General features: G+C 44.6%; 1 protein-coding gene across 1 annotated transcript in view; it reads left to right on the top strand.

Annotated features, from left to right (window-relative positions):
- Nucleotides 1–15,384, top strand: part of IQCA1L (IQ motif containing with AAA domain 1 like) — a 1,109,403-nt gene that overhangs the window by 923,079 nt on the left and 170,940 nt on the right. The window contains exon 13 of the mRNA XM_069646014.1: nucleotides 2,823–2,905. Coding sequence (XP_069502115.1) covers nucleotides 2,823–2,905 — 83 coding nt within the window. The remainder of the gene's footprint in view (nucleotides 1–2,822; nucleotides 2,906–15,384) is intronic.

The raw sequence follows: 15,384 nt of genomic DNA, 5'->3' as shown, positions 1-15,384 counted from the left end.
AGGTTCTTCTTGCGGGCGGATCAGGTTTTGTACAGGCCGGCACGAGTCTCTTCCGACTCCAGCGTGCGTTCATCGTTCCAGGATACTCGTGGGTTCAAGACATCCTGGAAGGAAGAAGCGGTCGCAAGGTTACATGGATTCCAGGAACAGGGTGGAAAGGAGAGGGTGGAAGGAGTGGGAATAAGGGTCCAGGAACTTGGATAACAGAAGGGTTCGCCAACCTGCGAAGTACACGTCTAGTCACTACCTGTTGATAGCGTTGAGACGCGCGGGGCCACAGGGCGTGGCATATTTATGGGACGTACTATGTCCGCCGTGAAGGCTGGTGCGAGGCGTGTCACGTGATACGGCCATGTTGGGAGAAACAATTAATGCAAGCCCCGCCGCGATAAGGACCAGGAAGTCCAGAAGGGGCGCGTTCTGTGGATCATGACAGTGTCTTCTCTTTCCCAATAGCAATCTTAGCCCATTTCCTGTTGGTATGTTCTGTTTATTCTTTGTTGGTTTCTATCTTTTATGTTCCTATTTGGTAATTAACTTGAGAGGCTCAATTAGCTCAGATTCAGCTAGATTATTTTATTTACAATGGAATTTTTGCAAAATTCTCTTTGTTATTAAAGCTATTCCAAATGGTTCATTTAAACACATTTCTCGGGTGGTTCATTCCGCATCATCATCATAATTGTTTCTTCCCTTTTCCTAATGACTCTTTCTCTTGTTTGGTTTTTAATTATTATTTGGTGCACAAATATGAATTTGGCACATGCACATTACAGTCATTATAAATTATTTACAATAGATTTTCAAACTTGATACCTAACAATCACAATGGTAACCTAAGACAATTCCCCATTTCAGTCAAACCTTTACATAAATGTTTGTTTTTATGGCACATTTTCTCAAAGCTATACACATACTTTATGTTCTTCCTCTAATTGAGTATGGAACCAGGTACTGCTTACTGACATTTGTGTGTGATATCAGTGCACTTTACAGTAGTTGCAATTCATTCCTAATTGTTTGACTGATTTCTAGCCCCAGACCCTGATGTTAAGAGAGGCAATATTGCACACCGTAACTTGTATTGATTTCCTAACCCATCTCTTAATTTATGCTTCCAGCTCTCGCCAGAACCCAAGAATGGCTGGGCACACCCAAAATATGTGTTCCCAATCAGGCCAGAGAAATGCACATTGAGGCCACCTACTGCTAATGCATATTGCTGATTTATTGAGTATAGTAGCTGCATAATATATTTACTCTTTTCAATAGTAAAAAATGTTTTGATCGTTGATCCCTAGCAGTAATCGCTGGATTTCAACAATGAACTCATTCAAGTGTCATTGGTTATATCAAAGCTTAGATCACGCTTCTTCCTCAGTTGTATCCTCTCATCTCCTAAACTGTGTCCATCCACTTTGAATTTTTCTCTGTGCAAAGTTTCTATTGCACTGGTACTCCCTACTTCCCCATATATCAGATTCATTATTACAAAGGGACTTGTGGACATCATATATTCGGTTTACAATTTCCGAAATGATATCCGTGTGCCAGTATCATACAGTTGGCCCCAGTAAATCTCCACTTTCCTCCATGTATCAGATGTTCAGATTTCCCTATGCCCTTTAAACCCTTCTACATCACAATTTGCCGAAACTTCTCCTGCAGGCTTTGCTTTTTTTAAGTGTGTTCTATAATTTAATTATATCTTCAATTACTTTGTTTGTTAGTTCACATGTGTGCATCCCCGTAATTCTCAGATAAGAAACCTTCTATTTTGTCTCGGATTTTCATGAAATTCAGAATCCACATATCAAAACCCCCTGCATAATCTTGGCCTAGCAACCTCTTGAGACCTGGCATCAAAGCTGCCCCGTTATATTTCTGATATTCAGAGAGTCACAGCTCCTGTCTCTATGACTAATTGCTTGTCACTTACTTTGAACTGATTTATCAGCCTCAACAAATATTCTTACCATTTTATGAAGGCTGATAAAAAAACTCAAAGACACAACTAGTGGGATTACCTGGAATAAAAATAGAGGCGCAATACAACTATTGTTTCTAGGTTAGTCCACCCTTGCTCCTTTTCACCCTTTCTATCTGTTTATTATGCTTTGCCTTTTGATACGATTTGCACTCTCCATCGCTCAATTTATCATGGTTGTAAGCAAGCTAAGCTTTCATTTCAATACCGGTCGATTTCAGACTTTCTATTGATTTGAGCTAAATGACTATGTTGGAGAGTGCATCTATAAATGGGTGGGCCAAACGTACCTCTGAAACACCTATAGGACACCCCTTCTCCATTCTCCCTAAAAGTACATTTAGAGGTCTTCCATCTTCTTGCTGAAGAAAACTTGTCTTCCAGTGAAATCATAGTCTGCTTGCCACGTCCTGTGTGTGACCCTGGTCAGAAATGTCAAGAATGTCTGTCCTTCAGGCTCTGGCTCCTTATCCTTGTGCGAATTCCTGAGCAAGCGCTGTCTCCTCCTGAAACACATGGTGTACGTGGACTTGGGCTTTTAAAGGTATAGCTGATATTATCTTATTTGCAATCCCGCCCTGCTAAAAGGGTCATTTTGGACTGAACTGTGTAGGTTGAATAAGGGTTTCACTTTGGTAATTGCTCTTTCCCAGGGAAAATCCATTACAAGGACTACCACCCTAGACTCCCAATCCCTTCTTTGGGTTTATGTTATTTATAATTTGTCCTTTCTAGGCAGGACCAGATTTTGAGTTTGCCTAGCCCAGGCTCTTCAATCTGTTTTAATTTCTGGCTCTCTGATATGTGTATTTTTAATTTCCTTCTCCTTCCACAGCTCTTTGGACTCTCTATATGAGGAGCTGGTGCTTCAAGGGATTCTGAAGCCAGCACAGAATGTGCACCTCATGGATTTTGTAGGTGAGTTCATATTACAAAGGCCCTAATTGTGGGAATCTTCTACAAACATTTAGAGATGACATGATATGTGTCCTTGCTGTGTGAGGTGGTTATGGTGGTTCTTACCATGATATATTGATTTCGAATGGATTGTGTCCTCCCACGTATTCCTCAGCTTTGATATTCAATATCCAGCTTAGCTGCTTCAGATTCTTTTTTAGGTAGAGGGCGCTGTGCATCGATGCAGTCGACTTGATGTCCCTCGAGGATGATGTAATCGTAGGCATATATAGCACGTGCAGCGCCCGTTGGCTTCAGTTTTGTGAACTACAGCGCGCTTCAGTACTTCCTTTGCGAAATATACAAAAATGTCTTTGTATTCGACACCGACTACCCTGAAGCCTGGGTTTAAAAAGTGTCAAGACTGCGATGCCTAGATGTCGCTGACCGATCCGCTTCGAGTATGCTTGTGGTGTCTCGGTGTGGAGCACAAGACCTCTGCCTGTTCAAAATGTCAATTGATGACCGTAAAAGCTCTGAAAGAGCTTAAGGGGAAATTAGTGGTAGGTAGATTTCCTAAGAAATCCCCATCGACTACCCCGTCGAAGAAACCTTCTTCTGACGATGCAAGAGGCGACTCTCCTCGAAAAAAGAAGGCAAGAAGGTCAAGGAGTGGCTCCCACCACTCTTCATCGTCATCGAGGAAGTCGAAGAAGAGGCACCATAAATCGCCTATTTCGACGTCCTTGTCCGACTCCTCTCCTCAGAGAGCTATATCCTGACCCACTAAGGCCTCCAATCCTGCCGAATGGGAAGCATTCAGGCTATCAATGCTCAAAATATTTGAAAACAAGAAACCCTCGACAAGCCATGCTCCTACCACGCCTTCTGAAGGCGGTAAGGAAAGGGCTCGATCCAAATCCTGCGCGACCTCGAGCCTGGGACGAAGGCCAGATCCACATCGGGAGACACCAAATGTCCCTGATAGTTTTATATCAGAGGAATCCAGACTGAAGGACCTATAGGAACATTTGTAAACAGCCAGTGGAGTGTACACTTCACCAGTATTAGAATTTGGAAAGCCTGAGTCCGATCAACATACAGTTGCCTCATACAGGCATTTGATGTCTAAGGTAGTAGATTACCTGGGATAGAGCAGACCTGCCCTCCCCTTCAAGCAGGATGATCTTACAGACATCCTAGATAAAGGTCCTCAAAAGGATCCCATTTTACCTTTCCACTTTTCTCTTCAGAAAAAGGTAAGTGCCAATTGGGAAACACTGGAGTCAAGTCCTACAGTAAATAAGAACTTGACAAGAAAATACCGCCCATCAAGTAGCGACCCCAACTACTTATCACAACACCCTACCCCAGAAAGTCTGGTGGTGCAGGCAGCAACTGCTACTTCAAAAGATGGGAAAAGGGTAGACGCCTGGGCAAGAAAAGTATTTTCTGTGTGGAGCATGGCTCTTAAATCAGCCAACTCCACATATACCTTGGCAAAGTTTTCATACACTCTATGGGACTGCATTTCTATGGCGACTGAGCATATTCCCGAAGGGGAGGAAAGAGACAGTTTCTCGGACATTGTTAGGAATGGCAAGGAAGCCATGTGTGAGTCTGTTCAGTCAAGTCTGGATTCTGCTGACAGCATCAGCAGAGCCATGGTGGCAAGCACCGTAATTTGCAGATTTGCGTGATTAACAAAGTCTGGATTTGCACTGGATGTGAAATCTAGACTCATGAGCTTGCCTTTTGACAGGTCTCACCTTTTTGGCAGCAAGGCTGATGAAAGCCTTGAGAAGCTGCAGACCTCGAAGGCGGCAGCCTAATCTTTGGGTGCCGCTATTGGGTAGCTTCAGCCTTTTTGTCCCAGTGGTCCTTCTTGGAGGGGTAGATCAGATGGAAGAATGAGAGGAATGGCTGGACAAAGAGGCCAACTAAGATTCCCTCGTGGTGGACGAGGGAGAGGTGCAAAGCCCGATCAAGCAGAGGCATCTTTAACACCAGCCACTGCTTCAGCCGCCTCAAAACGTCTCTGAGGTCTTGAGTCACGACACTCCAGTGGGAGGCAGACTGTCTCAGCATCGGAAAGAATGGTGAAACATTACTTCGGATGCTTGGGAATTAGGAACCATAACCAAAGGAAACTGCCTTCTCTTCATTCAGCAACCTCAGAACCATCCACCAAGGAGTCATTCTGTGCAGAGAGGCAATGCAGCTCTGGTACTGGTCAATACAAGAAAGACTCTCCCTGTCGGCCGTTCACCTAGCCAGAGAAGAGAACATGGCGATGGATTCTCTGAGCAGGCAGAACACAGTCTCCCATGAGTGGGAGCTAGTTCAGGAAGTACTTCAGGAGATCTTCACCCTTTGGGGAACCCCTCAAGGAGACCTGTTAACGACCAGTGTCAACAGGAAGTGCGAACTGTACTGCTCCATGGAATTTCTCCAAGCGGAGCTCTAGGAGACGCGTTTGTGTTGCACTGGGAGATTCCACTCCTGTACGCATTTCCTCCAGTGCCCGTGATTCCTCAACTGATCAGGAGGTTGAGAAAGTTCAGGAAACACACAATCCTAATTTCCCCAGATTGGGCGAGGATGTGGTACCCGGACCTTCTGCACATGTCTATCTGCCCTCCAATGCGTCTTTCACAAAGAGAGGACCTTCTCTCGCAAGAGGAAGGTCCGGTTCTCCATCCAGAGGTCAAGCCACCAGCCTTCACACATGGTTTCTGAGCGGCTGAGATACAAGGATTGGGACCTCCCAGATAACGTAATGGAGATTTTGCTTTCGGCCAGAAGGCCAGCAACAGGTCCTTGTACCGTTGCTGTTGGAACAAATTCTGCAGTTGGTGCAGGGACAAGAATGTAGACACTTTACTATGCAAAACACCCGAGGTATTATCCTTTCTACTGTACGTAGCCATTCTGGGGCTCCAGCTTGAGACCTTTAAAGGTTATTTGGCGGCACTATCCATCTTCAAGCGCTTGTCTGATGAAACCTCATATTTTAAGATACCTTTGGTGATACAATTTCTGAAGGGACTCACTAATGTGTTCCCTCCATCTCCTTTTCAAGTTCCCATTTGGGACCTCAATCTGGTGTCAAAAGTTCTTATATGTGCACCACTTGAACACTCCATTCATGTCCCTTAAGGTTACTAGCGTTGTTGGTAGCACTAACTTCAGCCTGTAGGGTGAGTGAGTTGCAGGCACTATCATCTAAAGCACCCTTCACAGTATTCCACAAGGATAAGGACGTCCTTGGGGTTAAGCCTTCATTTTTGCCTAAAATCATTTCAGATTTTCATGTAGGACAAAAGATTGTGTTACCTACTTTCTATCCTCCACCTTATCCTGGCAAGGAGGAAGAGAGGTTGCACAGATTAGATCCATGTAGAGCCCTAAGCTTCTACATTTCTAGAGTGTCCAAACTTCGTCTGGATGATCAACTATTTATAGGCTATACGGGTCACAGACTGGGTCAGGCTGTAACAAAGCAGACTTCATCCAGATGGATTATTCTAGTTATTTCAGAATGCTACAGACTGGTGGGCAAAGAGCCTCCAGAAGGCTTGAAGGCCCATTCCACCAGGGGCATGGCTACTTCTTCTGCTCTGCAAAGAAGTGTTCCTATTATAAACATTTGCGAGGCAGCTACGTGGTCGACAATACACACTTTCACAAAGCATTATTGATTTGATTCTTCCCTAAGCCAGGATGGAATCTTTGGAAAAGCTGTCCTCCATTCTTTTCATGGAAACCATTAATAGCTAAATTCTTACTCCCTCTACCAAAACAAACACTGCTTTGGGAGTCTATCAAAGATGAGGAATACCTGGTAGGACACAATCCTTTTGAAGAACAAGTTACTTACCCCTGATAACGTTCTTTCGACTGGATGTTCCTCCCAAGTATTCCTCATCGCCCTCCCAGCCTACCCCCACAGTAGAATTTCCATGCTATTACAGCTTTCAGAGTTTAGTACGGTCAAACCCATGTTGATGCGGGTAGTTTCTACTGGAGAATGGCACAAAAAAACACAACTGAAGCCAAAGCGTGCTGCGCGTGCTATATATGCCTTTCGATTACATCATCCTCGAGGTGGAGGCCCTCGAGGGACATTGAGTCGACTGCATCAACACACTGCGCCCTCTGCCAAGATTTGTTGTCCGAAGCAGCTGGAGCTGGATATTGAATACCAAAGATGAGGAATACATGGGAGGAACATCCAATCGAAAGAAAGTTACATGGGGTAAGTAACTTGTTCTTTGTTCACATTCCAAGAAAAAAGGCTTACAACCGAATCTCTTGCTTTTTTGCAGTGAGGTGCTGAACTACATTTGTTCACATGTTTTCAATTCCAGCCCTACCGTTGAGGTACTTAGTACCTCCTTTGAGTTTTACTGTACATTTCAATACTTAGTCTCCTTCTGTAAGGCCTGTAGGATCCACTATCGAAGACTCCTCCCAAGAGATTCGGATGACTTGCTTCATGATGCATTGGTTGGTTTAGGCATTCAAGTATATCACAGCATTAGTCAATAAATCTGCTTCAATTTCTATCAATCACTATTGTGGGGGAAGGAAGAGATCAAACATGGTGGCTGCCATTACATTGGATTCTGTAATACAAAAAGGTGTTCCCATTGGATTAATTTCATTCCAATTCATAAACTTTGATACACATATTCATTAGCAATTACTTCATCATTAAGCGTTCACATACTATGTGTGAAAAGAAGAAATATGATTGTGATCCCATTAGTTAAGACATAACCAATTACATCTAAGCAAATCATGGAATGAGGACAAAGAAAATGTAAAGAAGCAAAAAAGTACAGCAAAAAGGTTAGCACCATGTTCATTTACAGAAGCATAGCAGAACAACAGTGACCTGTACATCTAACAATGAAAACATTACACAAAAATAAAAATTGGGGTATTATAATTTGTAATATTCGAATAAATGCATTTACACCCTTGTTTATGCAATACTTCTGAAAACATCATTAATCAGGTATAAGGGTGATGTCGCAATACCCAAATGATGCTGGGACGTTTTGGCAGTGTAAGATTCAATGCCTTCATCAGGACGTACAATCTGGGTGGCAATACTAGATCATAGCTTGGTCAAAACACATATTTGATGTCACCCCTATCCACAACAAATGAAGATCTGGGTTGCAAGATTGGAACAAATCAAATCTATGTAGGCTTCAATGCTTTCATTCTTTGTCCCAAAATGCAAATTCTTAGTCATCTTGTAATCGTCTTTGTAGTTTAAGTCCGATTGTGTGGACATTGCTCCATTTGTTGCAACAGAACGGATAAGCAACATTTAAAAAACTCAGTCAAAGCGACAATCCAGACAAGAATATTGTTCTCTGTTTTTTAATCAAGATCTCAAGTTTCATGTGGCAGTGCTGCAGCGTTCTAAAAAACAACGGATCCCTACAAGACTCTGCATGCTTTTTATCATGTGCTGGTCAAGTCTGTAGGGCTTTGCCAAAAAGGTGTCAGGGATCAGTAAGCAGGTCAAGACGGAATGGTGCACAGTGTTCTATATTTTAGGAATATAGTGTTGGTTTGTCCAAACAACAAATGGGGCTGTAATAATTAACCAAAATAAAATTAAAGAAGTCTGTTAATTCCCTGGGAATCCCTCTCAGTTGACCTCACAAATTCAGGCATTCCACACAATTAATTACCCTTTTCAGTCACTCTCCCCAAGTTTTCAAATGTGGGCTTTAAGGGTTTCTCTCAATTTTTTCTCTGATCTTCTCGCGGTCTTCTCTTTTGATCTAGGTTCCAGATTTTAGGGTTTCCCACGCCTTTCTGGTCTCTTCTGACCTACACATCCACCAATTTTTTTTTTACCAGTTTTAAAATACAAAGGGAGACCCCCCAGCAGCCTCGCCTTACACCCTCAACCCCACCCCTTCAATGAACCTTACCCCAACTTACTATCTGCATTTTTTAGGTGAATAAAAGTGGTAAAATATTCTGCAAAAGTGCATTCAGCGAAGGTGTAAGTCCCTGACCCTCCTCTCTGGTACTCAATCTGGGGGTTTCGAAGAGTTCCCACATCCATCTTCTCTGGCCTCTTCCAGGGTCTCTTCTTGTTGATTTTCAGCCTCTGTTTTCAGAGGTGCCCACAATCTTCTTTAGTTTTCTGGGGGTCTCTTCGCCTTATTTTTTAGCTTTTGTTTTAAGGGGACACATCTCCTTCTCTGTTCTTCTCATGATCTCTTTTTACTACTCTTCAACTTCGTTATTGAAGTAATCGGGTTTGCCACTTCTGGGTTTTTACAGAAGTGAGTTTTAGGAGTACCTCCTTTGCTTCTCTGTCTTTGGGTCCTGACTACTGCTATGTACCCCATCTCTCTCCTTCTGCTCTGGGACTTCACTTCCTTACCACCAAATCAATTCCTCAGTCCTCCTCCCACCATGGGTTTGACCAATTCTGATCAGGGTTCCTAAACCCTGCCTTGGGCCAAGCGTGACCTTTGTGCTTTCCTGCGCATGCTAGCTATGTTCTTTCTAGCCTCCTTTTCATATTCTCTTTCCACCACCTCCTGCTGAGGTTTCCATACCACCCCTCCTTAACTCTCAATCCAACCTCCTTGTCCTATGACTACACTCAACCTTCTCCTTAACTCTCATTCAACCGGTTTTGGGGTGGGTGGAAAGTTCCCCTCAATTAGATGTCGCCCGATTAAAACATCCTACAGAAATTTAGACATATTTTGGCCTCATTGGGCGTCACCAGTTAGGTGTATCTGGGGCCTCTAGTCCCACCAGGCTCATGATCCACGTTTGGCATTCATATTCCACTCGGGTGACTTAAGCAAAGCAAAATAGGTGATGGCTTAAGTTGTAGCTTAGGTGTCTAAGCCAGGAACATTGACTGTAACCTTACCCGCCAGATTGGATGTATGCAGCAGAAAAGCCAACCTTCTCTCTGCTCGGAAACCATCTGGCTTCCCCCTTGACCCCTGCCTCGCCTCAGTCCTCAAAGAAATATTCTTATCCACCTGCGCAGGAGAGTACGCAAGAACCATCCTAAGCGACACCCAGAGCTCTGGAATCTTCCCCGATGCCTTCAAAATTGCACATGTCAAGCCTCTTCTAAAAAAAAACATCCCTCGACCCAAAAAACTACTGCCCCATCTCAAACACCAGATTCCTTGCAAAACTCATTGATCGAACCGCATAGTCCCAAATAAACGTCTTTATCGAATCCAACAACCTCCTGACCCTGCACAATCGGGCTTCATACCACGACACGGAATCGAAACCACTCTGGCCTCAATCTGGGATGATCTTCAGATCACCGCTGACACTGCAGGATGCGCCACACTAATCCTCCTAGACCTCTCTGCCACTTTCGACACAATTAACCACTCAATCCTACTTGACCGCCTCCACTACCTAGGAATCTGTGGAACCGCTCCCAAATGGATAACCTCCTTCCTCAACAACAGGAAACAAATAACCCTCCTCTATACTTTTGCCTCGACTGCTCGCCCAGTCATTACCGGAGTACCACAAGGAGCATGCCTATCAGCCCTCCTATTCAACCTCTATATGTCCACCCTCCCTGGAATCATCCGCCCGCACATTATCCTGTGCTACAACTACGCCAATGATACATAAATCATCCTAAAACTCCTCAACTCAGACTCCAACTCTCAGCCCGACCTTGCAGCCTGCCTCCTTGACATCGACCGCTGGATGACTGCAAACCACCTCCTTCTAAATCCCACTTAAACTGAAATCATGGTGTGCGGCAACACCAAGCTTCACCCCCCACACTCTACCTTGGCCCCCATCCATGGGCCAACCACCCACCACCTCTGCCACAGTAAAAAACCTCGGATACGGACTCTGACCTTACCCTCTCTCGTCAAATCAAAGTCTCTAAATCTTGTCATTACCATTTCAAAATTCTTAGACGCATTTTTCCCTACCTCTCCTTTCCTAATAGACTTGCCGCTGTTATGTATATTGTAATGTCAAGACTGGACTACGCCAACTCCCTCTATCTCGGAGTCCGGGCATGCTACCTTATTAAATTGCAAAGAGCACAAAACGCCACTGCCAAAATGCTACTAGCACTGGGCCCAAGAGACCACACCTCTCCAGCTCTCAGAACACTCCACTGGCCCCCAGTTGGACGAAGGGCCACCTTCAAGACCCTGTGCATCACCCACCGTGCAGCGCACAAGACCAGCCTTCTGTACCTGCAAGATAAGCTAAAACCCTACTTCTCACCCCGCACCCTAAGATCAAGCTCTGCTACAAACTACTAAAAATGTGGCTCTTCCCATAACACCAATGACCACCTAAAGATGTGTCTGAATCCCCCACCAACCCAACGACGAAACACACAATGAAACTACATGTAAAAAAGATGAGGCGAGGCACGCACTCCAATTCCTGGCCAATATACTACCTGAAGAAAGAAAAAATATATAACTGGGTTAAATCCCAAAATTGTCCAATTCACTGGGTTAGATCCCAATTGTTGCCAAAATGTTCACAGGGTTGGATCCCTTCTGCTGCATTTGTGCTGCTGTTCTCCTCCTCCTAGTGCTTTCGCGTCCCAACACTCTTCAGGGAGGCTGTGTTGCCTTGCTTTTCAGGTGAAACCAATTAAATTGCTAATGCAGTCTCTAAGGATTATGGGAGCTGTAGTGAAAAAATGTTGTTCAGTTCAGGTGACCAAAGAAAGACTCCCCTATAGGAGCACACATCTTACCCTTATACCCTTAGCAACGGGGGGGGGGGGGCGGAAACCATAACTATGGTTCTCCACTGTAGGGCAAAATATCCCCGGTGCTGCAGCCTCTGGAGTCCGGATCTCCACAAATGACATGTAAAAAAGATGAGGCAAAGTGCGCACTCTGTTTCCTGGCCAATATACTACCTGGAGGGGAGTCTTTCCTTGGTCACCTGAAATGAGCTAATGATTTCACTACAGCCCCCATAATTCTTAGAGACTGCATTAGCAGTTTAATTGGATTCACCTGAAGTGAAAGGCAACACAGCCTCCCTGAAGAGTGTTGGGGCACGAAAGTACTAGGAGGAGGAGAACAGCAGTCTAAATGCAGCATAAGGGATCCAGTCCTGTGAATATTTGTAGAACAGCAGTACCAATGCAGCATAAGGGATTTAACCTTGTGAATATTTTTGCAACAATTGGGATCTAACCCTGTGAATATTTTTGCAACAATTTGGATCTAACCCAGTGAATTGGACACTTTGGGATTTAACCCATTTATTTTTTTTCTTTTTTCAGGTATTATATTGGCCAGGAATTGGAGTGCGCGCCTCACCCCTCTTTTTTCACAATGAAACTATCCTACCTGGTGTTCAAAACCTCCGATCCTACCCACTGGATAGGATAGAATGGATGAAATGGCTGGAATGGATGGAGTTGATGGATGGAGTAAATGGAGTGGGTGGACAGAGTAGTCGGAACGACAGAGTTGATGGGAGTGGAGGGAATAAAGGAGTAAATAGAGTGGATGGAACAGATGGAACTCAATGAATGTATATAACTGGATGGTATTGACGGAATGTATGGTGTGGACGGAATTAGATAGAGTGTATGGAGTATATGGAGTGGATCGAATAGATGGAAATGCATGGAATGGTTGGAACTGGCTGGAATTGGATTGAGTGTATGGAGTGGATCGAATGGAATGAGCGGAATGAATGGAATGAATGGATAAAGTAGATGGAGTGCATGGAGTAGGTGGAGTAGATGGAGCGACTAGAGCAAATAGAGTGTCTGGAGCAGATGGAACAGATGAATGAATAGAGTCGATGGAGTGGATGGAATTGTCAGGAATCATGGCCAGAAGTTGCCTAATATACGTGGGATTGCTCGTACAAAAGACACTGTACGGCGTAATATAACATCTAAGCACGTACACTCTCATGCCTTACAACGAAGAGCGCCGTTTCTAGCATGATACAAATTGTTATGGCAACGGGGTAAACAAACTCCTCGCTGTGCGGTCCCCTGCAGTAGATCACGTGACACCCGAGCGTGCAACGTCAGCACATTAAAACCCACCCCCAACCCAGGAATAGTTGCTTCTGATTGAAGTTATGGATTTCTGTTTCCTGTTTCTGTCATCCTGTATTTCGAATTTCTAGTTCTAGTTCCTGTCTTTGCCTCGCCACAGTTCTGTCTTGTTTCATCTGCAGCACTACGTACCTGGACCTTCAGCTTTTCCTGGAGACATTGTTTGCCGAGTTCACGCGGCTGTTTTACCCTGCTGTGTTGCGCCTGGTCCCCAGCATTGCATGCTGAGCACCCGCGGCTTCTCCATTTCTCCATGCGGTGCTTGGCTCACAGCCGTGCACGTTGATTGCTTGCGTTTTTTCCATCCCGCCGCACTGTGGTTTGGGTGCACGAAGATCTTGTAGCGGTCCTCGCTGCATGCTTGGAATGCACACTGGTTTCCAACATTCTAAACACTGTGTGCCTTGCGTGTGCAACCCATTTCCCCCATCTCAAGTTGCCAGACCGCACCTTCAGTTATACGGACTGCTTTTTGCCTGACCCTACTGTATTCTACTCATCCGCACGTTACCAAACCACATTTCCTGTTTACATGGACTACCTTCTGCCCAGCCCTACTGTACTACTATAGCCCGCAAGTTGCCAACTCACCTTCTGTTTACAGATTGCCTCTTGCCTGACCCTTTGGTACTTCTTTTCCTCAAATCTTGACTATCCTAAGTCCTCGAACAACGTACTTTGCACACCTTGGTTGTGCCCTTCACATCATCTGCTGCCATCAGGAAAAACCCCAAGCCAAGAACATCTGTGTGTTTTTACTCTCGAATTACTGCAGAGACGCTTGCTGTATGTCTGCATAGGCGTCCTCGTGCCGTCGGGTTATCTTGGGAACTTGGAATTACTACACTGACCCTTCCTCTCTGAGGCCATCGGAGTTATACCAACAACATACCAGCACGTTCCAGGAGTAGAACACTGTCCACAGCTGGTAACACTGTTTTTGAGCTGTTGAAATAGTCTTTTCATTCTGTGATTTAGCAGTCATCTTAGTAGGTCTCCTTCCTTATCGCTCCTCTGTTTAGGTACTCCATCCTTCCTGAAGTTCCTCAAGCCTACATTATCCCTGGGGTTTACTTCCTACTGCAGGTGGGTGCGACTTGTCTAGTGTCAGTTCTGTTCCCTGCCCACAAATTATTGATACTGATTACATTTCTTGTGCTTCTGCAGCTGTCGGTTCCAACGGTGTGTCTCCTCTTCCAACTATTAGACCTCTCTGTCTGTCACATATCCAGCAGAGGGCTACAATTGTGGGAAGAATTCTTCAGCGACTCCTGCCGGGTCAGACATCCAGGTGTCTTGATTATCAAGTTGTTGGTTCTGAAATCCTAACAGGAATGGGTAAAATCAACTAGAACTAGATGGAGGGATTAGAATTGGATGAAGTGGATGGATTAGATGGAACGGATAGATTGGATGGAACGGATAGGTTGGATGTAACGGTCAGAGTGGACCGAATGGATAGAGTGAAGAGTCCAGATTGAACAAATGGAATAAATTGAATGGATCGAATGAAAAGAACGGATGGATCGGATAGAATGGGTGTAACAGAGTAGAAGGAACAATCAGAACGGATGGAGCAAAAAGAGTGGATGGAACAGATAGAGTTGACAGAACGGACAGAGTGATGGAACGGAAAGAGTAGATGGAACAGACACAGCAGATGTAACAGATAGAGTCGATGGAACAGACCGAGCGGATGGAACAGTTCGAGCGGATGGGACAGACAGAATAGATGGAACAGACAGAGTGGATGGAACGGAATGAATTGATGGAACGGATAGAATGGATGGAACAGATAAAGTGGATGAAATGGATAGAGTGGATGGAACGGATGGAGTGGATGGAACGGATGGAGTGTATGGAACGGATAGAATGTATAAAACGGATGGAATGGATGGAACGGATGGAGCGGGTGGAACGGATGGAGTGGATGGAGCGGATGGAATCGGATCGAGTGGATTGAACGGATTGAGTGGACGGATCGGATTAAAAATTTGTAGTAGATGAAACAGAGAAAGTAGATGAAACAGACGGAATGGATGGAGCAGATGAAATAAAGTTGATAGAATGACAGAGTGTACAGAGTGGATCGAATTGAATGACTTGAATGAAACTGGATGACATGGATGGAACTGGACGATTGGATGGAAATAGGTGGTACTGGAGGGAACTGGACGAAACTAATGGAATGGATGGAGTGGATGGAGTGACCTAATGGATGGAGTGAATAGAATCAGATGACATTAATGAGACTGGACAGAGTAGATAGAACGGAATGGAATAGATGGAGCTGAACAGAGTGGAAGGAACTGGAGGGAGTGGATGGAACTGGACAGAGTGGATGGAACTGGACAGAGTGGATGGAATTGTTGCCATATAGCTGTATCCCCCTATATAC

This window comes from Ambystoma mexicanum, chromosome 2p (genome assembly GCF_040938575.1).
Source record: "Ambystoma mexicanum isolate Mex_15411 chromosome 2p, UKY_AmexF1_1, whole genome shotgun sequence".
Taxonomy (NCBI): domain Eukaryota; kingdom Metazoa; phylum Chordata; class Amphibia; order Caudata; family Ambystomatidae; genus Ambystoma; species Ambystoma mexicanum.
Note: the sequence above shows the minus strand (reverse complement) of the source record. Positions and strands in the feature narration are given on the sequence as shown.